General features: G+C 41.7%; 1 protein-coding gene and 1 long non-coding RNA gene across 19 annotated transcripts in view; both read left to right on the top strand.

Moving 5' to 3' along the window:
- ARPP21 (cAMP regulated phosphoprotein 21) overlaps positions 1-18,966 on the top strand; it is a 184,832-nt gene extending 165,866 nt beyond the window's left edge. For 16 of the 17 annotated variants that reach the window (XM_059728706.1, XM_059728720.1, XM_059728717.1 and 13 more), the window contains 2 exons: positions 16,724-16,875; positions 18,160-18,966. In XM_059728706.1, the coding sequence (XP_059584689.1) occupies positions 16,724-16,875; positions 18,160-18,417 (410 nt within the window). In that variant the 3' untranslated portion in view covers positions 18,418-18,966. Of the gene's footprint in view, positions 1-16,723; positions 16,876-18,159 lie in introns of those variants that run through there. The other variant, XR_009462546.1, reaches the window with a different exon arrangement.
- Positions 18,967-21,897: 2,931 nt separating this feature from the next.
- Positions 21,898-25,489, top strand: part of LOC109282240 (uncharacterized) — a 58,470-nt gene continuing 54,878 nt past the window's right edge. The window contains exon 1 of one of the 2 annotated variants that reach the window (XR_009462545.1): positions 21,898-22,846. This is a non-coding gene — a long non-coding RNA (uncharacterized LOC109282240). The remainder of the gene's footprint in view (positions 22,847-25,489) is intronic. The other variant, XR_002089172.2, reaches the window with a different exon arrangement.

Below are 25,489 nucleotides of genomic sequence, written 5' to 3'. Positions count from 1 at the left end.
GAAAGTGAATGTCTGTTCACTTGTTTATCAGTTCAATCTATGCAGCTTACGCTAACCTGCAAAGATTGAATTGATTCAGCCTCAGGCTTTTTAATTATCTGTACATAACCAATACGTGGGAGCAGTACTCTTCTGCAGCACTCTTTTCAAGTGAGCAATATATAAAAACATATGTTTTTCTAGGAATTTCTTGCTTGTGAGCAGGGGTTTTTAGAGCTAGAAGTAGACTACTTAGTGTCTTTCCTCATTGCCCTACACAGGATATCTCAGAAACATATTCTGAAATCTCTTTGATCAGTTAATAATTATCAAGTTCTAAATTGGGCCATGTGTATGGTTACCGCTCATAACTCCTCAAGGGACACAATATGAATGTGAAACTTTTTGTGACCTAATTCACATACTGTAGTGCATGTGTTTTGTTACATCATGGTCCTGTTGCTGAGATAACTATTTACTGTATTTAAATGGTAAGACTTATATTTGTCGTTGTGTCTTTTCAATTGGAAGAATAGTCTTTAAAGTATATGTCTGTTACAGTTTAGTAACTAGGACTCTGTGAAATTTTTTTTTTTGTCCAGTGGCAGAACCAAAATCCATTTTCTTCAGAATATTTAGGAAATCAAAACAACTTTGTTGTGGTCAAACAAAATGTTTTGTTCAACTCAAAACAAATAGCCTCTTTTCATTTCCAGGAATTTTTAATCAAGGCCAGGGGTTAGATACTTAAAACACTTAAATAATCATTGGGCCATAGAGAGAGAAAATGCAAATGATACTGTAGCCTGCAAATGATACTGTAGCCTGCTATTTGAGACACTTTCACCTGGGAGATAGGATGCTAGAGTTTGGGTCCATTTTCCAGGAAATAAGTATTTTATACGAAGTGGAAGACCTTTGGTAGGAAAGGACTGAGAGCATCCAAACCAGTGGTATCCTGTGTTTTGGTAACTTAAATAACACTGTGTGACAGGGGGCATCTCCTGGGGCCAGGTCTTATGTTGCCCTGCCTACCTGTCACTACAGGGCAATCTGCCTGGTCTCGCCTGCCATGACTTTGCTGTTCCTACAAACAGATGGTAAATATGGAAGACTGCCCATTACATGCCATGATGCGAGAGGGTGCTATCTTTGGCTCCGTTCCTCCCCTATGCCACAGCCCATGCCTCACAGATGGCATCCAGGTTAATATTACTCCTGGTCTGACATTGGAGTAAACTGAGTCCAAAGTTGGGCTCCACACACGTTCACACCACCTCCCCTCTCAAAGGAGGCCTCTTCCACTCCTCCCCTCTTTCACTGGAATGCCTCTGGAATGCTGCCTATTACTGGACCACACTCCACTGCTCTGCTTCTCCTTGAGCGGCCCCTCTTAGGCCATCAGGCCGTGCCACAAAGAACCTTCAGTTCCCACGAGTTCCCCTACTCTATGTGGTCCAGCCGTATGCCAAACCCTGAGCTAATTCTGCCCCAAGCCCCTCACCGGGCACAACTTCTCACAGGACTGGCCCTTGCACTGTCCTTCAAACTTATTCTTATTCAGCCCTACTCAGCACACCCCTTTGGCTGTCCTTCAGCCCTACTCTGGTGTGTGGCCTCCCAGTGCTCTCCACACTACCCACTCTGGGGTCATCATATCCCTGCTAGGCTCAGGCACCTACACGTGAGCATACCTGGCTCCACTACTCCCCCAGCTGTCTCCAAAACCCACCCAAAGATGGGGGGCTGGGGTTAAGATGCCCCTCCTTGCCATTCATCAGGGAGGTAACTGGCCTGGCAGTTTCTGTGGACTCCCACACCACTAGGAGTCCCACCAGGCCACCCTTCCCCGACAGGGTACAGTTTTAAGCCATGCCCAGGACCAGAAGCCTCCAAACCATCCCCACAAGCTCCTGCCCTTACCTCCAAGGTTGTTCCTGCTGCAACTCAGCTAGGCGCTGTTTCTGCCTTCCCTGGTAACAGAAAACTGCAGCCTATATATGCCTCTGCCCTTAAAGTGGCAGGCACCCAAAGGTGCCCTGCCACACACTGCTAAATGTTAGGAGACCTGTGTTCAGATCCATGCTCTGAATCACCTAGAGAGGTGTACTTCCCAGTAACCTAGAATGTCACCCAGCTATTTTCACCCAGAAGTGTTTTTTTGCATTGGAAGTGAGTAAAGCAATGTGGGCCAACATGCATTTTCATATAGTCATAGATCATTAAAAGTGGGAGGGACCACTATGAACATTTAGTCCAGCTTCAGCCAGTAATATTTTCATCAAGTTCATAACGTATGTTTGATCTAGAAAATATTTTTAGAAAGATATTAGGCCTTGATTTAAAAACTTAAAGTGATAGAGAATGCAGTTCATCTATAGGTATGCTGTTCTAAGCATTAATGATATGTTCTATTAAACATTTGAACCTTACTTCCTGTTTGAATTAATCTAGCTACAACCTCCAACCATAGGCTCTCAGTATGCCTTTTTCTGTTAGACTAAAGTGCCATGCCCTATCAGACACTTGTCTAAGTAAGCATAATACGTGATCAGGTCATATCTTAACTTGGATTAATTAAATAGATTGAGATTTTTAAGTCTCTCATTATAAAGAATGTTTTCTGGCCTTAGCTCTTTTCTGAACTCTTTCCAGCTTTCCAACATCCTTTTGAAATCATTTAAGTTTTGCATTGTTGGTTTCACTGAAGCTGAGTCCAGAGGTAATACCACCTCTATACTCACAATTTAATATTCCCTTGCTTATGCTTTCAAGGATCATATTCCTTCCTCTTCACTACATCATTGCCCTGAGAGTTCATATCCAGTTATTTGCTGCAACTTCCAGTCATTTTCAGTCCTGTCCAAGGACAGTGTCTTCTCTCTCATAAGGGTGACCTATATTCTTTGTTCCTAGATGTACAACATCTCATTCAGGCATATTAATATACACATTGCTCCAATGACCCTGCCTTACCCAAACAAGCCAAACCAGTCTGTGTAACTGACCTCTCCCCATCATGATGCCAATTTTAACATCATTTTATTTAATTGTATTGATAAAGACTTAGAATAGGATTGGCCAAAAATATATCCATACATGACCCTAGTAAAAACCCCTAGGATGATTCCTCATGTAAAATTACTTTTTGAGATCCCTGAGTTAGCTAGCTTTGAATCCATTTAATATGAGCTACACTGATTTTGTATAGTGCTAATATTGTATCAGAATGTCATGTAGAACTAAATCAGATGTGTTACAGAACTCTAAGTATATGTCAACAGTAAATTTTACTTGACCATATTTTTAATCTCCTTAAAAAAAAAAAAAAAGAAAGAAAAAAGGATAAGACCTGTTCTTCATACAGCAGGCTAAATCAGGGATGTCAGAGTCATCTATCCCTGAAGGCTGGATAAGTTGTGTGGGACCAGTCCACTTGTCAGATCAGGCCCATGAACCCCTACCCCATGGGGTGGTGGAACAGGCTCCATATGCAGTGTAGGTCTTGGGCTGACTGGAGCAAGTATTGTGTGCAGCATGGGTCCTGGGCTTGCTAGACTGAGTGTACCATGTAATGCATGTCCTGGTTCCTGCAGGCAGAACCAGTCTAGCTTGTGCCATGAGCGATGTGAGTCAACCCTGAGACCCAAAGGCATTGCTAGGAGCTGGTTGATGGGGCACCATGGGCCAAATATGACGAAAGGGCGATATCTTTGACACCCCTGAGCTAAATATTACCATCTGATTTAGCTGCTGAGGTGGTTGGCCATTTAAATTTGAAGTCAGACAGAAGATAGGGGAGGGTGGCACCTTAGGCTGCTTATACGCGTGACGGGGGTTTGGTTCTCCCTAAATTGAAATGGTGGGTTTTAAACTGACACAATTAAAAACCCACTGTTTCAATTTAGGGACTTATGTCATTGTTACAGAACCGTGGCGGCCCACCGGCAGCTCAGCCCTCACCCTGGCCATGGGTAGGCTCTACCTGCCAGAAAAAAAAAAAGCAGTGAGGGGCCCAATCCTTTTGTCTTCCCCAGAGCCTGCCTGCCTCTCCTGTGGCCAGGGGGCAAACTGCCAGCAAGCCCTAAGCTGGGGGGGGAAGGGCAGTGCTTCCCGCCATGGTGGTAGCACCCCCCAGGGCCACCCAGGCAGGGTACTAGTGGGCAGGTGCTGCCCCAGCTCACAGGCAGCACCTGGCCCCATCCAGTGGTCCACAGGGTGCTGGAAGCCCAGGTGTACTTAGGGAAGCTCAGGCTTGGTGGGTTTCCAGTGCCCCTTGCATTGTGCCTGCCACCTGAGACCACCCAGGAATGGACTGGCATGCCACTGGGGCAGTGTGGGAAGGTGGCAGGAGGGTGGCTGGGTGTGCTGGCAGCCAGAGAAGGTGGCAAGGACAGTGCATAGGGAGCTGGAAGCTTGCCAAGCCTAAGCTTTCCCAAGCATGCCTGGGCTTCCAGCACCCTGTGCACAGTCCCCACCACCTTTTCTGGATGTATCGCTGCAATTTGTTACATAGCAAACTAAAATACACTGAATGTGTTTTCCTTTGCTATGTAATAAAGTCATTTCATAGACATTAGGGCTAGAAGGGACCTTGGAAGATCATTGAGTCCAGCCCATCCTGGATGGCTAGGATTATCTAGTGGGGACCAATTGTACCTTTGTACTCTCATCACAATTTGTCTCAAGGTCTCTTGATCCTCCAGGTTTGCATCATTAAAGCACCTGCCCACTAGTACCCTAAGGTACGATAAGGATTTGAATTTGATTTGGCTAACTTTAACCTGGAACATGAAAAAGTTTCCAACCCCCCCCACCCCACACACACATTTGAGTAAATATGGTAATATGTTAATCATTGCATCAATGAACAGGGTCTTACAAGTGCACCCAATTTACCATAAAATGAGGAATGATCCATAAAAATGTTTGACATGTAATACAGAACATTTTACTGCTTTTGCCAGGCCAACAATCAGCTGACTGCACTGGTTCAAGGGCTGGTTCAAGTTCCCTGCATGGTCCTGGGACCAGAGCTGACAAGCAGCTGATTATCCAGTTACCAAGGACTGTCTCAGCAGCTAATCATCTGACTGTCAGCCCCAGCCCAATTTGCTGCTGCAAAGAGAGACTGGGATCATGATCCCAAACTCCCCCTGCACTTGCTAGTAGTAATGGCATAATTAGGATCTGTATGGCATGCATGGACTGGCAGACAGCATGATTGTTGGGATCATGGATTGATCCCATTGTGCCAGTAAATTAATGTGTGCGGGCTAAAGGATCATCAAGAGGTATCTAGTCTAATCCCCAGTTGGACAAATTTAAGAGGACTGTTTAAAGGGAAAAAAAATTCTGTCAGTATTTATGAAAGTTAGTCTTTAAGTTAGTAGCTAAGAAATAGTCTCTAAGGACACTTGTACACATGACAAAATTGGCCTTTAAAGCTGCTTAATTACCCCTTTTTACCGTTTTAATGGTGTTATCATTTACACCTGCAGCAGCATATTTTGTTTTAATTTCATCATACTGTACAAATGTGGCGGTGTTTAAAAGTAAAATGCTTCAGTTGTGGATGAACCAAGCCTATAGGCAAATTACTATAACCTATAGGCTAGGCACGGTTTATTTCAAGGTCAATGTTTTCAGTTTTGCTTCTCATTTCCATGTGCTCAGGGAGAGCAGGGTCTGATAGTAAGGAGGCAGGAAAAGGGGATGCAGGGGGAAGAAGTGGAGGTGGGGGGGGCAGAGGACAAGGGAGCTACCTGCCCCCCCCCCCAGATTTATTTTCCTTGCCGTAACAGTGGGAGGGGGACAAATTCAAGGCAAACCTCCAATAATTAGATCCTATACCTACAAAATTATAAAGTTTATGAATTTTCACTATATAGAATCTAATTATTGGGGGCTCATCTTGTATTCAGAATCATCTTATATTTAAGTAAACATGGTAATTGCAGCATAAATGCAATGTGTATAGGAGGCCTTCTAGTTCTATTTTTCTGTGATTCCAGGTATTCCAATATTTGTTAAAAATCAACATAAAAGGATGAGATAGCTCTTCTGGCAATTCCTTTAATACTTTTGGATGCAAATTATGTTACAGTTGTACAGTTATATATTTTAAAATCATGTCACTGTTTAGAATCCTCCCTAGTTACTGATAAAATAGAATATATTTCCTTTTCGTTATAAAATAATCACCCTGGATTTCCCTCACTCTCCCACCCCCACTTTTTTTCTGATACCAGCTATGGTGAACTGCTCGGCTGTTCCTCAGAAATATCCCAGTTCTGGTTATTACCTGTGATGACCAAGTGTGTCCAATTGCATATCTCTAATCAAGTTCTCAGGAGTGTCTTTGTGATGATGTGGTGGCACTGGCGGGGATATCAGACATAAGAAACCCACAAAAAACAGAACAAGTGATTCTGTTTCTCAAGACAGATGATTGACCATCTTATGGATTTCTTTGTGTATTTTAGACAGTATTGTTGGCAGAATAATTGGCAGTAGCTGCCTACTAACTAGTAGAATACAGTTAGCAGAAGGAAAAAGAATGATAAAGCTGACAACTTAGTAAAAGTTACATTCCTGTAATTTATTTTTAATTCTTGAAAAAAGCAGACTCGGAGGGAGTGATGTGGTGGGGGGAGGAGGGAGGGGTATAGAATGGTAATCTAAGGTACCCTCTACACATTATAGGCTCCTATAGATGTACAGGGAACCGGCTCCGTTGTACTGGAAATCCAGCGCGTTGTTGAAGACTCAATTAATCGAATCTGCTGGAGCACAGAAATTAATGTGCTCCAGCAGCCTTTCATGTCATGTGCATCAACCTCCCCCACACTGAAAAATGGTGGCGAGACCCTTTGAACTAGCTTTAGTTTAAAGCTCCCTGCTGCCATTTTTCAGCACAGGAAACACTGATACACATGATGTTCAGGCACTTATAAATAGTGTGGCTCGCTAATTAAAGGGCCCCCTGCACCTCCCAGAACACATGTAAAAATGCCCTATATTATGCCATGATTCACATATAGACCATTTTTGTGGCTACATAAAATGTAGGACATTGTTATGGCTAGTTTGTATGATGTATTAATTGAACTTATAGCAGGTGGGGACTGAAGCCGACAATTAAACTGATTGTTGCCTCTGGCTAGGGACTGTACCAGAGTTTTGAACTGGCCCTGGGGGCTGGGGTCAAAATGAGCTGATCCCAGGCTCCCCCTGCACTGGCAAGTAGAAAGGGTATGACTAGGATATGATCTCCAATGCCAAAATTGTGCCTTCCGCCATGCATACTTGGCATGGAAAGTGGCATGGTTGTTGAGGTCACGGATCAGATCCCATTATACGTTTAAATGAACGTGTGTCAGGGATCTGTGAATCTTACCTCCCAGAGGCTCTGCTATTTTCAGTCATATCTAAAGAACAAGGAGAATGCATTTCCATCAGGTTTCCTGTTGAACTTCTCTGAAGATTCATTTCTCTGAGCAGTTTCAGTGAGTTGCCAAGATACCTGTTCTTTGGTAATGTGCTGCGTTTTAAATTACAAAGACTCAGCTCTAATAGCACTAAGAATTCATTGTTGCAGCAATAGGGTGGGTAAGCGATGAAATTACTTTACATAAAACACTGTAGATGTATACATTTACATCAACAGCATTACTTAAAGGTGAGAAACCTTAAAAATCTGTTCAAGTAGTGAGAGTAAAGCACTGTCTACAGGTTGACCTTGACAGTTAAAAATCCCCATTATCCAAAAGCTAAATATGGTCCAGGCATATTTATAAAGTTACCTTGCTGATCTTTGCCTCAAATCAGAGTCCAAGGGTAATGAAAAGAGTCGTTCTAAACATGGACATAGTATTCATGAAGGATATATGCTAAGAGCAATAGAGCACTGAAAATGGGCTTTAATTACAGTTCTGGGTGACGTATCTGGCAGAGGTATAAGACCACTACATTTTGCCTTTTGAGCTCCATAGCCTCATTAAGAAATTAAAACATTTGTAGGCTTTTCATGTAGTCTCTTTCCCTTTGGGATGTTTAAGTTATCTGAGTGGCAGCATGGTGATACAGGCCATAAAGGTTCAGAGAATTACCTTGATAATATGACGGCTTCTTTCATTTAGACAGCAACCCAGGGCTCATTTTCCCTCTGAGGCATTCATTGAAATTCTGAGCATGGTTCATTCCTCTGGTTGTTTAACAGTGTCTCTCATGTTTGCCCTGATTTTAAAAAATCCTCCTTTGTAGCAGAGATAACATGGAGCAGGATGATATAATTGCAGTAAAGAGGCCCTGGAGCTTGCAGTAATAGGATGGTTCATCTGATGTGTACTGCCATTAGAAAATAACCCACGTATGTATGTTCTCAGGGGACAGTAAAGAGGCTTTTAAAGATTACACTTTATGTAGTATGAAAGCTAATGAGCATGAATGAAGCAAGTATGAAGAAAACTATTGCTGCAGAAAGCCTGGTTCTACTTTCTGTTCTTTCTTGATTTCCTGGCACCCATCCAGTTTGAATATGCTCCACCCTAACCAGAAACACAACTGTCATGTAGCTCAAGCAATTTGTGACCCCGTTTCCTAATCCTGTACATTTTTCGTTTTCATTTAAAAATAAAAATCACATGCCAATAATGGTGAAACTGCTGGGTGTGAGCAGCATAAATAGCATAGGAGAATAGCAATTTATGGTATTTTGTGCCCTCAAGAAACAGATTTGCTAGAACGATGTCGTTCCATGATCTCACTGAAAAGGTAATAAATGAAGTTTCTCAATTGAAATTCTCCACATTCTTTTCCCTTTCCTTTATACCATAGACTGCCTGGTCATTCTATAACAGGATGATGCATACAGAGCACCCTGACTGCACCCTTACCCATTTGCAGACCACTCCCTGATCTAGGGCCCAGCAGGATCAGGCCCCTGGCACCCTGGGAGTGCTTACCTAGGCCAACTAGAGAGCATGGGCTTTCCCACCATTCATGAACAGATGTCAGCTATGAAAAGGCAGCACAAACTATGAATAGAACTCATCACACTCACCAATATGGGCATTGTGGCACAACAAAGGGCTAAGACATCTGTTCGCTCAGGTTTTGTGCTGCCATAAAATATTTTATGGTGGCACAAAGGTGACATGCATTTGCAACCTTAGAGGAAAACTCTCAACTAGTTACTTTCTGGTGTTAACATTTTTGTACAGGAAGGTCTAGGCTAAAGCTGTATCATGTCAGTTTTTTCTAAAGAACTAATTTATATGAAGATGAATATTAGCCAGATTGACAAGTGATTTATAATGAAATATACATGTAATGAGTGGACATAAAGGGCTCAAGTTGAGATGACTTACATGCCATGGTGCCAAAAGAACATGGAAGATGTACTACCAATATGCGATCTCTTAGTCTCCATTACATGGAACTTCTCAATACCATGTATATGGCAAACAGAAATTAGCTGTCTTTCACCCTATGAGTTCATGGCTCTCAATTCTACCTTGCCTTCTTGGAACGAATATATTTTTTATTGCCAATACAATGAAAAACCCCATTCTCCATTTATGATTGAGTCCTCTGGGTTTTCTCTTTCATGCCTACACTGAAGGATCATATTCTACACTTACAAAATACAAACATATAGCATCCTCACACCTACTCCAGGGTGCAGGGGAAAGGGGGTGCTTTGATTAGAACAGCTCTGAGAGCTGCTCTGATTAAAGCGCCCATAGTATCTCATGTATTCAGCATCCCACACTTCAACAATCTTTAATTAAAGCACCCCCATCACCATTTTGAAGCACAGGGATGCTGAATGTACGTAACATGAAGGTTGCTGAAGCATGTATAGGTGCCCTTACAGTTTAATACCCTTCAAAACTACCAGGCCAAAATAGTACTAGTAGTATTTAGTAGTTTTCCACCTCAGGGTTGTTGCCTTTGAGAATTCAAAGTAGATATTCAGTGTGACGTGAGGCCATACCTTTTGCTCCTTGAGCTTTTGCCAAACAGTGTGAAATAAATTTAAAAGAAGGGGATAAGAAGCAGATATTCAGAATTGGTAACACCAGAAATTTACATGAATGACATTAGTGGTTTCCATATAGGCTTGTCTGTCTATGGCATTTTAGGGTGTTCGTAACCACAGCAAAGTATCTGATCACCTGAAACATACTAATATTAATTCGCCTTGGGAATGGTGGGAAAAAAATTATTCACATTTTACTGGTGGGGGACTAAGACACAGAAAAATGAAATGACTTCTTCAGGGTTGGAGAAGATGTCCTTTGCTGGGCTGAGAAAAGAACCTAGGTCTCCTGAGTCCACTGGCTTCAGCCAGGGGCAGTGGTTCTCAAACTTTTCAGTCAGGATACCCCTCCATAACTTTTCTGAATGTGGTGGCATTCCCCAGTTAAGAACCACTGTGCCAAATTTACCTCAGAGCTTCTCAACAGGTCCTCCTACCTCCAGATAAGACTGCCCCATGTGCCTGCTGCACACACAGACCCATAGGGAAGGGCTATGGAATATGTGTGCATTCCTTTTGCATTAGGGCTCTGATAACCCTAAAGCAAGCAGGAGAGTGAGCTCATGCTCCACCTTTTCCCAGTTTGGCCCTGGCCACAAAAATGTGTGTGTATTGTGGGGGGAGGGGGGAATGGGGACAGGGAGGGCAAGTAGAACTCTTCTGCATGCCTCTTTTTCTTACAGGAGCATGGAGGAGCTGGACCAGAAAAAGCTGCAGCCCAAGCTAGCCCTCCATAATGTAGAGAGAGTACATGTGTACTACAGCTTTGCATATGGGGCAGTTTTACCTGGCTGCCACTGTTGCTGCCACCACATGGCACCGTGTGTTGCAAAACCCCTAAGACACCTCAGTTGAGGCACCCTGGTTAAGAACCAGTTATATGGTATAAAACTTATTGCATTTACCCAAATCCAAGATGACTTTGAACTTAAGATGTCCTCCCAATAATTAGATTCAATACAAGGAAAATTTATAAATTTGTTATAACTTATAATATAGAATCTAATTACTGGAGAGTCATCTTAAATTTGCCCCCCATCTCCCCACCACAGCTGCAGTGAGGAAAGTGATGGCGGGGAAGCAATCAGTGGCAGGGGGCAGGTGGGGGTGCAAGTGGCAGACTGACTTCTGCTCTTTGTCCCCCTGCTTCCTGCCCATAAATTCCCCCTCCCACAATGCTAGCCTCTCCTGGTGCCTGTGCCTCTGGCACCTGCCTCCCCTGTTACTTCCCCCCTGCCTTCTGCCCCGCTACCTCCTGACCCCCACGATTCCTACCCATGCCCAGTACTTGCCCTCCTGCCATAATGGCCACAAGCTAGCAGAGAGCAGATTTAGACTGGACATTAGGAAGAACTTCTTCACAGTTAGAGTGGCCAAGGTCTGGAACGGGCTCCCAAGGGAGGTGGTGCTCTCCCCTACCCTGGGGGTCTTCAAGAGGAGGTTGGATATGCATCTAGCTGGAGTCATCTAGACCCAGCACTCTTTCCTGCCTATGCAGGGGATCAGACTCGATGATCTATTGAGGTCCCTTCCGACCCTAACATCTATGAATCTATGGTAATATTTCTGAAAGACAGGCCTGCATGAACATAGAGGTGTAGCATCTCTCTTGTTGAACTGTTGAGTCGCAGTAAAAAAAAATATGCAATATCCCTTCTGTGGTGACAATTAGTAGAAACTCTCTAGCCAAATTTGAAATTAGGATTGGTTCCAAAGCCAAACTTTGTCAATATGTCACTCCTTATGCCCTGACAAACTAAAGGCTTTCCAAGAGGTAGTGGAGAAGAGATTACTTGTTTAAAGGAAACAAACTTAAGCGTGACATTTTCCCCTTAGTTCATACAAATAACTCCCACTAGCATCAACAGAAGTTGTTATCAGGGGCACAATTTAGCCCTTCCAAATACATTTTGGAATAGGATAGGCCCCAATCATCTACAGTTATCCTACAAGTAGAGTGTAGGAACCAGTGCAATTCCTGATAGCTAGAAAATTATACGTAGAGATTTGCTTTTAGGAATTGGCTTACAGGTAGAGTAGATATGCATTAAAACAATGTCCAGGGGAACGGCAAGAATTAATTGGTCTCTAAAAGCCTGTTTGTGACAAAGTTTCATGATGTCAGCCTTCAAGGCCCACTGTGTCTGAAGCCAGCAGACAAACAGACTAGGGAAATTAAAAACATGCAAAACACTGTTCCCTGAAAACTCATAACAAATACAAGTTTGCATCAGGTCACAGTAACCAGCCGTAGAGCCCCTGGGATTTCTAGTTTTGATTAAATGACTGAATTCAGAGGCTGGAAATGCCCAAATTAAGGTGTCAGTAAATGACTGATTAAGATGTAAGCATGTGATGGGTTTGTGGAAACAAAGGAATATGCTGACAGGACAGAACATGGACAATATGATGACCACAGGGAAACCAATCAATGGTACCCAGGAATGAAGAGTAATCAGAGGAGAAAAGGAGGGATTTCAGAGCAGCAGGGGGTGCCCCAAAGGGAGAACCTGAGGCCACCATGAATAGAGGGTGCACCACCAACCTCTCTCATTCAGTCCATGGGTGGGGGAGGTGGGCCTTGACCCTCTACCTCTAAGGCTGCTGACAGGGTGGATTGGGTTTAAATCAGATTGATTTAAATCACTGGTCAGGAAGCCTCAGTTTAATTATTGTTTTCTACAAAATGTGCATTCTTGTTGTCTGATGGTCTTTATTCATTTAATTTCTTGAAACTTTGCACTTTTACAGAGGTAAGGGCTTGACTCTATGTACACAAACTTGCAGAGAGACAAGAGGTCTAGGTAATCAGATCTGTTATCTTTCATCTCCATATACTGCTGTTAACATCTCAAGCAGGTCCAAGGAGGTGATCCTCCCCCTCTATGTGACACTGGTCAGGCCACAGTTGGAGTACTGCATCCAGTTCTGGGTGCGACACTTCAGGAGGGATGTGGACAACATGGAGTTGGTCCAGAGGAGGGCCACTCACATGTTCAAGGGGCAGCAGGACAGGCCCTACGAGGAGAGGCTATGGGACCTGAACCTGTTCAGCCTCCACAAGAGAAGGCTGAGGGGAGATCTAGTGGCTGTTTACAAACTAGTCAGAGGGAACCAGCAGGCATTGGGGGAGTCCCTGTTCCCCCAAGCACTCCCAGAAGTGACAAGAAATAACGGCCACAAGCTGGTAGATTTAGACTAGATATCAGGAGGTGCTACTTCACTGTCGGGGCGGCTAGGATCTGGAACCAACTTCCAAGAGAAGTTGTGCTGGCTCCTACCCTGGGGGTCTTTAAGAGGAGGCTAGATGAACACCTTGCTGGGGTTGTTTGACCCCACTACTCTTCCTGCCATGGCAGGGGGTTGGACTTGATGATCTTCTCAGGTCCCTTCCGACCCTACCAAGTATGAAACAAGGATGTTGTCTCTGGAGATACAAATCCGCAGTTTCAGAACTGAAACTAAGCATCATAGAGATGCTTAAAGGGATCTTCTAGACTGAGCACTGAGTCCCATAGGGTAGAGTGGTTTTCTTTAACCTTTACTAATATATAGTGGAGCCTCTGGGAACCCCAGAAGATTGGGCCCCTAATATAGTCCATGGCCTATTGTGACCTATTTAGAAAACTTTTTTTAAAAGGTTACATGACTATATTCAACTCAAATAGTTTATAATTAGAAGTTATAATCCCTATTCCATGATATCTTTGTGTGAACATATCTTAAACTAAACTATATATAGGTTAATTGTTTTTTAAAAAGCATCTTAACAAAAATCTTTTTTAAAACTCTGATTTTTTAATTTTTTTTTCATTCATTTTTATCTACCCTAACTGCTGACATCTGACATTCAAGCAAAAACCACGGGGTAGTGTTTGCATACTGGCCAGGCATACCATTTTCCTTGTGAAGCTTTAGGAACGGGTAGATAATTAAAATTAGGAGGGAGGGGGAGAGTTGTTAGCTTTGTCTGCATTATTCTCATCTCCTATCACTGTGTATCAGTAAAGTTTGCCTACTATCAAATGGAAGAAGTCATCGTTCTGAGGGTTTGGGTCCTCCTAGAACAAGGTATCTGGGTCATAAATCCGGTAGCAACACTTCCTAGAGAATAATAATGATGAAGGAAACAATGAGTTCACTGTAAATCAAGGGCTGGACTGTGCCAACTTTACCTGGATTTAAGGATTAGTAATGACTAAACTAAGACTCTTAAGGCATTTATACACATGTTCTGGGAGTGTATGTGAGGGGGGCGGGAGCTGCTCTAATTAAAGCACCTGGAATGTCACGTGTATCATCTTCCCCACTCTGAAAAATTGTGGCGGGGGCACTTTAACTAAAGCTAATTTGACAAGCTTTAGTTAAAGTGTCCCCACCGCCATTTTTAAGTGTGCGGCAGCTGATACACATAACGCTGGAGTCTGCTGGAGCACGGTAAATCCCATGTTCCAGCACACTCAGTTAATCAAGTCTGCTCTGATGTGCTGTAATTACGGCGTATCAGAGCAGCCTCAATGCATGTGTATAGGTGCCCTTAGAGATACAGGACCTTCTATATACTTATGATCCAAGGCACCTGACAGGATAGACTCTACTGCACCTATTGGTGGGTTGTAAGAATAGATTCAGTTTCCTTGCAGGCTAAGATGCTCCAATAGACATTGGGCCAGAATGTCATTTAAGATCCCTTTTCTATCTTTCATTAATGTAACAGGGCCTCAAAAATCAGTATATACTGTATTTCTATTCACACTGAAACCATTTTACATTGTCAGAAGCAGCTGAAGAGAGCTTAGTTCAAAATGAGAGTTTGACCCATTCTGCCAGAGCCATAGTGCCACAACAGTAAGAAAACAGTATGCACCACACCTCACTGTAATGCAGGGCTGGAAGAAGCAAAAGTACAGCAGAGTTGCTACCTAAATCTATTACCATAAATAGATGCATCACATGCTTCCCTGATCTCCAACTTCTGCATTCCTTTTCCCATTCCTACTGTAGATTATCACTGTAAACTCAGTTTGAAGGTTTTAGGTTTCTGATGCAGTAATTTACAGGACAGGACAATATGCTGACACCAGGTTTCTGTATAAACAATCAGCACATTTGAATGTGTAATAATCCAGTGCATTTCAGAGAGACAGGATGTTCCAACCAAGTTAACTTGTCACTCAGTGAATTAATTCTTTTTATCAGGTTAAGTGGGGATACTAATCTCATGTATATTAAAAAGACATCTTTAATGTGAAGTATGCCAAAAATACTGGCCAGATGTACCATACATTTCTCCTGCATAATATTTGAGATGGGAGCTATCATTTCACAATGGTTTGGTATAAACAAACAGTGACATTAATAATTTGATAGTTCTTTACGTAATCAAGAAATGTCCAGGTGATGATTTCCCATTCAAGGAGTATATTGAACCATACATTGTATTCATAAATATAAATTGATCATATGTGACACTCACTTTCACGTGGGAAATAACAGAATAGATGCTAGTTGTAATAACTTTTCTGGCCTGAAGTATGCTTGTTCTGAGAACATTACTCCAAACTTGATAGTGCAATGCATAACCAAACATTAAAAAGCACAGGGACTAGGAGACAAAAGGTATCTTTAGGAAAAAAATATGCTCAGACCAAAACCTTGGCAGGCTGTATTTCCTATCACTGCCATTAGTCACACTTTCTTCTCCTTTCCATGACACCTTGGCCCACTGGCTGCTCATTTCAAATCCCCTAGCCTTTAGCCCATGTCTCTTAAGAAAAAAAAATGGCTCCTTCTTCCCCACTAGTGAGAATAAACTCTGATTTATTTGCACATTTCAAAAGGAGCACATAAATTAAAAACATCCAAACCTATAATGTAATAGCTGATAGTAATTCAAAGCAAGCCATTACTTTTCATCTGTCTGCGCTGTTATCTTAATCAGTTGTACACTGGAGTGAAGTGAAGAGCTGGATAATGGCTGGCTTTAAATTCTCCTCTCGAGGCACTGCAGAAGCTCCCTCGACAAATGCAAACATTAGTGTGCACTAGCCATAAATTAAAGGCAACATTATAATGAAGAACCCCAAGAGGAGGCATGTGTGGGTTTAGCGTGTGATTTTTTTTTCCCATTTGCACTTCTGCTGGTATCTTCACACTTTGTCTGAGACTTGGTGAGTTAGGGGCAAATAAGAAAAAAGAACAATGAAACTTCACCTTCTCAAGCCAGGCAAATTACCTGAGAGAAACATCCATGGTTAGATTCTAAAGGCAAACTCCTGGTGCCCTGGGAGTACATGGGAATGTTGCTATTGACTTCAATAGACCAGGAGTTTATTCTAAGCTGGTAATAGTAAGCAGCCAAAAGTAATTACCATTGAGTGTCCATGCAGGATCCTACATTGAATGTCATGGTGTTAATTAAGTGTCCTTTGAGGTTGGCTCTTGCTCAGGATTGAAGGACATAAGGAAGTTTGTACATTGCCCACAATGCCTCTGTCTTATGACTAAATACAGATTTTTACTTTCCAGGGCTGCCTACTCACCCACTTGGCTGGGCATTAAATCCAGTTAGATTTTTATTTTTGGTAGCAGTCCTCTGGAAACAGAACAGCTGTTTGATTAGTATAGCAGCATGGGGGTACAGGTTTGACTTTTCTTCTATAAACTACAGTTCACATTGAAAATGATTGTGTCTTCCAGGTTATCAGCCTGTCTTGCCTAATCAGCAACAAGGGTTCCAAGGACTCATGGGAATGCAGCAACCTCCCCAAAGTCAGAACCTGATGAATAATCAACAGGGAAATCAGGTGCAAGGCATGATGGTCCAGTATCCAGCCATGTCTTCTTATCAGGTACTTACCAGAGCTGTAAGGAATTCCTTTCTTTGAAAAGGCATACTTTGTATACATAGTGCTGTGAGTAATGGGCAGTGGCAGCCGGGTGGGAGCCTGGAGACTCCTAGGGGCCCATGTGACCAGTTGGACAATCCTGTTCTAGAGTATAGAGCATATGTGGATCATTTGCATGTGTCAAAGCAATTCACATACACTGTTGTCCAACTTGGACGTGCCAAGACCACATATGTAACACCTCAGTGTTACAGCCTATGTCATAAGGCAGCTTTGAAAAATTTACCCAGTAGCTTTAAGCTAATGAAATGATAGGGAGACTACATAATGATAGGGGAAATGGGACAGACTACAAAAATTTTTTGAACACCTCTTTCCTTTCCTCTGCTCTACCTGGGCTTTGATGGCCTATACGAAATAGGAACAGGATTCAGAACACTCTTGATTTGCTCAGCATTTGGGTATGACATCCTCAAAAACTCATTTTTCATAGTTAGATAGAAGTCAGATTTGAATGATATCTGGTTTCATCAGTATAAAACCCAACAGATTTGATTTTGCACAGGCACAACAAAATGCCTTACGGCTTGATTCTCCATTTCCTTTAGTCTTTCTTCAAAGATTGTGGAGAAGAAGGGCTATTTGGGAATTGTTTACATTTCTTACCTAGCCAGACCAAGTGAAATACTCCTTTCAAAGCCAGGAAGGAGCATCCAGTCATTTTCAACTCAGTTTACACTACATAAGCAGTCTAAAATACACTTTGCAGCTCAGATAATCCATTGATATGTCCTCAACTGATCTCTAATCCACAGTAGAATCCAGAAAACAGGAGTAGTTCTGAATAGAATAAAATGATACGCTCTGGTTAAACACACTGGTTATACCAGTCATTCTCAGCCAGGGTGTTGTGACATCCTTCTGAGGGTGCCACACAATATTAGTATTGCTAAGGGCACATGATTTATAAGATAAATTCTGAGATTTCAAATAGGAATTCAGAGTATCAGAAACATTCTAACCTGTTGTGGTCTTTCTGAGTTCTTTGTAACTGAAGAATTGCTCTATTATTTTTCCGTAATCAAAAAATGAGTGAAAAACAAAGAGCTGGGTTTTTCAAGAGGTGCCTCAAGTCTAATGAGTGGTCCCTTGAGTCTGAAAAGGTTGAGGACTGCTGGGTTACACAAACTTAAAATAAAGGGAATAGAAAATTAAAAGTACGCAGGGGCTACTTTAATTCACTCGGATCTAACTTAATCAATCTGTTTTTTATATATCATTGTTTAGGTGCCAATGACCCAGGGTTCTCAAGGACTGCCACAACAATCATATCAACAACCAATCATGCTACCTAATCAATCAGGTCAAGGAACACTTACGGCCACTGGAATGCCTGTTTACTGTAATGTCATACCTCCTACCCCACAGAACAACCTAAGGTTGATTGCCCCACACTGCCCATCCAGTAACGTTCCAGTTATCTCTGCCAACTGCAGGACAAACTGTACAAGTATTAACAGTACAGGGTGGCAGGTCAAGTACTGACACTGTGGCTTAGTGTGGATATACAAGGATAGCGGTGCATTATTTGACAAATAACTCATGGCCTTCAAATGAAAAGGAACACAACAGGATAATCAGTTGAGGACATATATATTGACAGTGCTCAAGTGATTGCTGCTGGAATTCTGTAAAAAAACTAAAATAAACTTTAAGAAATGTTTGCTGGTTAATGGTGCATATTTTTGTCATGTCTGCTAGGTATGCCTTTATAGCTTAGCTAGTGACATGAATTCATTGAGGTAAGATTTTTTCCTACCACTAAACACCACTGTGTAGATTGTAATATCCCTGATTCGGATTAGTTTTGTACTTTGTGTTGAGTTTGTGAAGCTAAAAGTATTTAAAAATATAATAAAATCACATTGTACCAAAGCTGTAATGGAAATTAAGAAAAAACAAAAACAAAAAAGAATTACTGAATGGAAGGAATAATTTATATACACTATAGAGTTTTTTTATGGATATATACTGTATTGTAGTGTTTAATCACAATAAAGCTATTTGACCTCATGGAGAAAGGTCATGTTTCTACCACCTGTTTGGTCTTCTCTCTCTTCTTGGATGCCATTTTCTTCATTTTTTGTGCCACCTGATTTCAGGTCCAGTTGAGGGAAAAGCTGCTTAATGAAGGGTTTGCAACTATTTGCTGCAAAAGAAGCATTGTTGTTTGTCTTCATATGCACACTCAGAGTCACCCAGGAGCCCCTAACATACTGGGACAGGAAGTGACCTCACAAAGTCCTCAGTGAACTGGGAAAAAGGCTCCTAAAGTGATCGCAAGCAAACTTTGTATTCTCCCAATTTGTGAACCATTTTTTCACTTATCTAGTTGCCATAGCAAGAAGTTAGAGTAGCCAGAAATAGTTTTGTACTGAAGTTTTGTGTAGCCAGATGGCTGTCCTAACTTGGGCTAGCTGACAACAGCCCAAGAGATTGTGCTACACCTGGCGATAGCATAAGAATCCTGCTGAAGGGCAGATTGACTAAGCCAGCTCTAGGAACAGTTTGCCAAGTGAAACAGCAAAAAGCTGCCATGACTACATCCCAGGCTTGGCCACTGCATTAAGTGGCAGGCATGACTACTTCATTTGTCATGCCGAATCTAAAAATCTATCCTGGGGAATAATGGAATGAACTAAAATTATTTAAATAGTGCTATAATTCATATAGCATATCACAGGACTGCACCACTAAAACTCCCGATTCAGTTTCATTAGGAGAAATTAGTTTTTGCTTTGACACTGAAACTTTTGCATGGAGTCACTGCAGCAGAATGGCTGCCATATTACACTTTTGTGGTGGCTGCGTTTCAGCATTAGACAAGTGAGCCTCAAGCCTGGAGCCTTAACATTTCACTTGACCTCCTGACTGATTCAGTGATAAACACTGCACTCTTAGAGATCAGGTCAAATTTAAGCCCCCAGCTTTGCATACATACAATGTGTAAGTAGTAATATTTTATATATGTCATTGGCTATAATGTTATTGATTATGCCTGCTTCCAGGGTGGAGCAACTTATTATTTCTACTGATTTCCATATTTAAAAATTAACATATTCTTTTTTTCCTTCAGTGATAGTGTTGCCATTTCTATACATCTACTTGTCACAGATGTAAACACTGTGTACACCCCTTATTTAAATGTAATAGTTTCCCCATCAGTACAGCAAATAGATTTTTCATAGTTCATTTTTATACCTGCTAAGGTATGGAAACATTATTGAATCCAATCCTGTGGTATCACAGGAAAGCCAAATATTGAATCTTTTGCATTTCTATCACAATTCGTTTGCTGAGAAACAGTCAAGTTATGAACAGGCAAAGTAAACACAATTCAGTTTTCAATTAGGGGTGAGATCACCAGAAAGTGAACAGTCTGATTGGTTTTTTTTTAAATTCAAGATGCAGCATTTGAATTTTGGTTGTGACTGAACTCCTGTAACTACATATTTTTTCTTATTCAGCTGAATAAGAAACACATGAAGTGAAATTAAGTGAAATATCACTATAGTATAATCAGCCAACCAGTTCCAGCCAACTGAGGCCAGACCAGGATGACTTAGGGAGAACCTATGGGGTGATTAAGTTGCATTTATTAGGCAAGAACCAGGATACTATTTGTGTACGAAGGATCTTGAATGACAGAATTTGCTTGGTATTTACTCCACCTGAATGAATGCTGTTTCTCCTCCATAAAGGACTACAGTTACTCTGTTAACTTTCTGCCTCAGGAAAAAAAAAATAATATTGCTGATTAAAACTAAATCCCCCCCCCCAAATTATAGACTAATGGAAAAAATTGAAATCATGACAAGTGCGTTCATTTTCCTATTTTCTTCTTTGGCAGAAACAAACCCCCAGAAACCTTCATGTTTCAGGAAGACTCTGAAATATAACATTTTATATAATAATGAATTAAATAATTATATAAGAAGAATCTAATACCTTGCCTTGGTGCCTCATAGAAAGTGATTTGGTTAGAACTGAAATCATGCTACTGCATACTTTGATTTCCTCAAAGCTCCCCTCTTAGCTGTTCTGCCTCCCCTTACTAGTCCTTACTTCCCGTTCTCTACTGTGGATAGGGACTCTAATAACACAGTGGACTCCCTTCACCTTTTATTTAATTTTCTATAAGTCCCTCTAAAATAGAGAGTAGTGGAGCAGGGACTGGAACCTAGGTGAATACTCCAACCACAGAGTTGTGCTCCCTATCTCTAGTCCAGTGATCCTGACTTTTTTATGAAAGAGAGAAGTTTTCTAAAGAAGGACCTGAATGCTTCCCTTTCAGAATGGTCTAGGGCTCCTGGTTAGGATGCTGTTCTGGGAAGTGGGAGGTATAGCTTTTAATCACTAAGTCTGAAGTGGGCAATAACCTGGGTTATTGCTGAGTGACTGCTCTAGCCACAGAGCTATTGCATAGGTTCTGGAGCAGAAGACTGCCTCCCTTCTACTGCCAGCTGTCCTTTAAAGGAGGGTGGTAGTCACTGCAGCTGTTTTTGTGGAGCTAAGTCTCATATATATGATTGTCTAGACTAAATGTCTTGAGGAAGCATAGTCCAGGGGGAAGCCTAGTTTCCTTAGGCCTGAGATAGGTCATTTACTATTTGGTCCCGACTGAAATGCTTCTGCTTTTCAGGGTGCACAGAACTGAAGGGTGCCTGAGGAAATTAAATACCAAAAAATGTTTGGTATCTAAGCCAATTTTAGTCAGTTTTGGACCTAGGTACCTAATTACTATTTAAGCCCAGCTTTAGGCATCTGAAGTCCTGTCTACATGCCCAGCAGTAACACCTTCAAGCGTGTGGAGCTGTTCCAGGTGGGTTGCATCCCAAATTAGAAGCCAAATAACCTTATCCCCACAGTCCTTTGATTCAGCTAATTAGCACCACTGAGTGATGGTGTCAGTTCATCTACCTGTGGTGCTGCACGGCCTAGGCTATGCTGTTTCCAGGTTGGGAAGCAGTCTGCCTGGAGCAGTGCAGTATGCTTGGGAGGGAGGAGGGGGGTCTATCTGTGGGCACAAGAAGCGAACTGAGCAGACATGGCTTAAATTTCACATTAGCTGTTTATGCTTTTTTGTGGAGCTGGGCCCTTAACTGCATATTAGTTTCCAACTGGCAAACTAGAAATAGCAAGTTTTCTGCTTCACAGGGCTGTTGCGATGCACTTACGCTATAGTAATAGGAGACATATATGTGTCTCAGCTAGTTAAGTACTTATGTATTTGCCCTCCTCTAATACCAGGATTTGTTATCTCTACAACATTTTTTGCTTTAAATGCTTGTTTATGTGGTACATTATTATTTTGTAAAAATATATTTTTTCCTAAGTTGCTTTTCCTCCACTGATAGCAAGGCTTATTTAGTTGAAGTAGGAAATGATGGCTACTAATATGTTGCCAGATGCAGGGAGGAAGATTGCTTTCAAACAAATTGAAACAAGCTTGGTAGATGAACCTTAGGACATTTATTGCCTCCCTTGCAAATAGCTCTATTACAAAACAGCTCATATTGTCCAGTGCTTGCTTTGTTCACTTCTGACCTACCAATGGTGCATTTATCTGAGAAGATGCATTCAAAGTGGTTGATAGTATTCCATAATTGACATATCCAGTAAGTCTGGCTCAGATGTCACTTATACCAGTGGAAATCGAAAGGAATTCAACTTGAATAAGTTATAAGTACAAAAACAGCATGAGCTATGAGTCAGAGTTGTGATACAGAAAGGGCGCTCATTAAACCTCCCTTTACTTACCTAGGAAATCTCTCGGAGGAATTTTTTTTTCTTCCCCAGTATCCTTTTCTGCTGTCTGTCCTTTTTAAATTCAGCACAACCCAGCAGCTGCAGTCTTTTAAACAGCCATTTTGTGATTGATGGTTGCTCATTGTAACTTTCTCTCCTTTGGCTGGTGAGTACTGTCTCTGTTATGTTTTCTCTTAGTTTCATTTGTTATATTCTAGGACCAAGGGTAATGTGTGTTTAACTGCATGATGGTTAGTTACGTTGTATCAAATGAATGCATTTATTCCCCAGTAAACCTGATTGCACCAAATGATTCTGATTAGCCTTTGGGGCTGGTCTGATATGTATGAGCTGTAACCTGTACTTTGTTCCTACTGACTGAAGCAAGAAACTGTTTCTAATCTCTTTGCCTTCCACACTGCCTGGCAAGTCATTGACTTTCTCCTACAATCATTTTTCCTTGTTTTTCTGTCTCATTTTGTGTGCTTCTGGAAGCATGGGAGGGTAGGTTGCCAGTGTGGCAATATGGAGTATCCAGGTACACTACACATTTTTTGATTTGTGCCTGTATGTTGAGAATGTGGTACAATGAAGCAAGCACTTAATCTAAGGTCACGTTGATGATACTAGCTGCCCTGATATGAAGACTTTTCTCATTGGTCTTGCTACAAGAAACTCTTTTCAACTCCTCTGTTCAAGAGCACTTGTTCGGAGTGTCTCCTCTGCTGCGACATTACCAAAAGTAGTTTCAAATATGTTCTAGAGCTTTTCTTCAGCCCAATATCTTATTGCAGTAGTGCAGTCCACCAGCATTGTCTGCTATGTCCTCCCCTTTGCTTTTTGTGTCCAATTTGCTGAGGATGTGATTTGTGTTCTAACAGCCGAGTCTGCCTGTAACTCGCACTACACAAATTTGTGGTTTAATCTCCGGAGTGCTCCAGGTCAATCCTTGATGTTGGCTGAGATGGTAATCAGTGTATCATAACTTCTGCCTACCTTACTTGTAGCTTAATGATGAACCACACCAGATGAAGCAGGGAAAGAGGCTTTTATTGGAATGAAATGTGTGCAATGGCAGATGCACATCACTGAGGATGAAATGAGTTTGAGCTCTGGGCAGAATAAATGGGCATGAGACCAGCAGCTGAGAAGTCCTGTTTCGGTTGATGCCACTGGCTTACACTCTGGCTGTTATTTTATGTAGCTGATAAAGACATTTTATACCTCGGGCTAAGCAAGGGTTAATGGTTAATGTAGTGCAGATGGGTGGTACAACACCCAATAATTCAGCTGTGAATTTCATCAATATTATCTAAGAGTAACTTTGCCTAAGTGTTCTCATCCTTCTCATTCTGAACTATTGATAGGACACTACAGGTGATGTTCCACAAGGTTCCTTCATTGGTTTTCTATTGCCTGCCTGAAATCAAAGACTAAGATTGCATTCTGATACATTTGTACCTTTTTATATTAATCATAGAGTTTATTATACATGTCAAGTGTTGCAGAATACAGATAAGCGCTCAAACACAATGTATATTTTCAGTCTGGTAATGGATCCCCAAGGACTTGTTTCCCCACTACATGCAAACATCTTGATAAAGACTTGCTTTACTGAGGCTCCCCACGGCATGAGCTAGAGATATTTGAACAGAAATATTTAACTTGTTTAGTTTAGCCTTGTTGAGTCCCTTAATATCCTGCTTGTGGCAACCAGAGTTATGCTGAGGTACACTGTTGGGTGTTCTTGTGAGTCCTAGGAATGGACAAAGGACCCCTGGAAATGTCACCCAACTTAAGCCAGGTGCCTTTTCTGACATTTGAGCTACACTTTAGGAAACTGCATTTTTAAGGTGTGGAAAAAGGGGGAAGAGTTGCACACTGGCTCTAAAGATAATGACTTCACTCACTTTAGTAGTTAGATGGGCAGGGAAAGTACTGCTAAGATCACCTTTAAAATCCACTGACTTTTTTTGCACTCCCAGACTTATTTCTCATATTCCCACTCTTTAAAAGTCACTGTAGTACCCTTGAATGACATTCAGAAGGTAATACTTCGGTCTGTTTCCATGTGTACATATTATGTAATGCAAAACCAAAATCTGCATTCTAGATGCTAAAGCCAAGCTTGCTGAAGTACATGGCTAAAGTTAGATGCTGGAGTCTATTTTTGCACAAATAACCTGATTTTCAAAGGTGCTGAGAATCACAATTTCTACAGTGAGCTGATTTTCATGGGAGTTGCTAGGGGCTCAGCACATCTGAAAATCAGACCAATATGTGGGCTTCTACGCTTGCTTACTGGAATGTATTTTGGGGCCCTAAAAGCCTGTGTCAGCAGGGAATTAAGCTTTTGTCCCCTGAGGATATGCCTAAAGTAGCAGTGCTCCAACATGGCATCTGCAAACATGATGTTTTTCTTTAGGTGGGCTGCTTCTGAAGTCCAATTCAATTTCTTGTTAAGTTGTCCTTTCCTTGGTTTGTAGCCACTTCTGATAATTTCTCTTTATTCCATAGTGATAGCTTCAGCCATCCCTTCCTCAACTGGATATTTTAATGTTCATAATACAGTTAAACAAAAGTCCTTGTTTTACCAGCTGTTTAGCTTAAGCTGTATCTGCTTATTTCCCAGATCTGAGGGAGGACTTCTTGTACCTGGAAGCTTGTGTAACATCTCTCCCAACTCTACAGTAGGTCCAATAAAATACATTCCAAACAAGCCTTACTTTTCCCTGGACTGTCACAGTTATCACAACACAGTATGCTACTCTTGCCATTAGAATCAGTATAAGCTGTATCTGGTGCTTTT

This window comes from Alligator mississippiensis, chromosome 5 (assembly GCF_030867095.1).
Source record: "Alligator mississippiensis isolate rAllMis1 chromosome 5, rAllMis1, whole genome shotgun sequence".
NCBI lineage: Eukaryota > Metazoa > Chordata > Crocodylia > Alligatoridae > Alligator > Alligator mississippiensis.
Note: the sequence above shows the minus strand (reverse complement) of the source record. Positions and strands in the feature narration are given on the sequence as shown.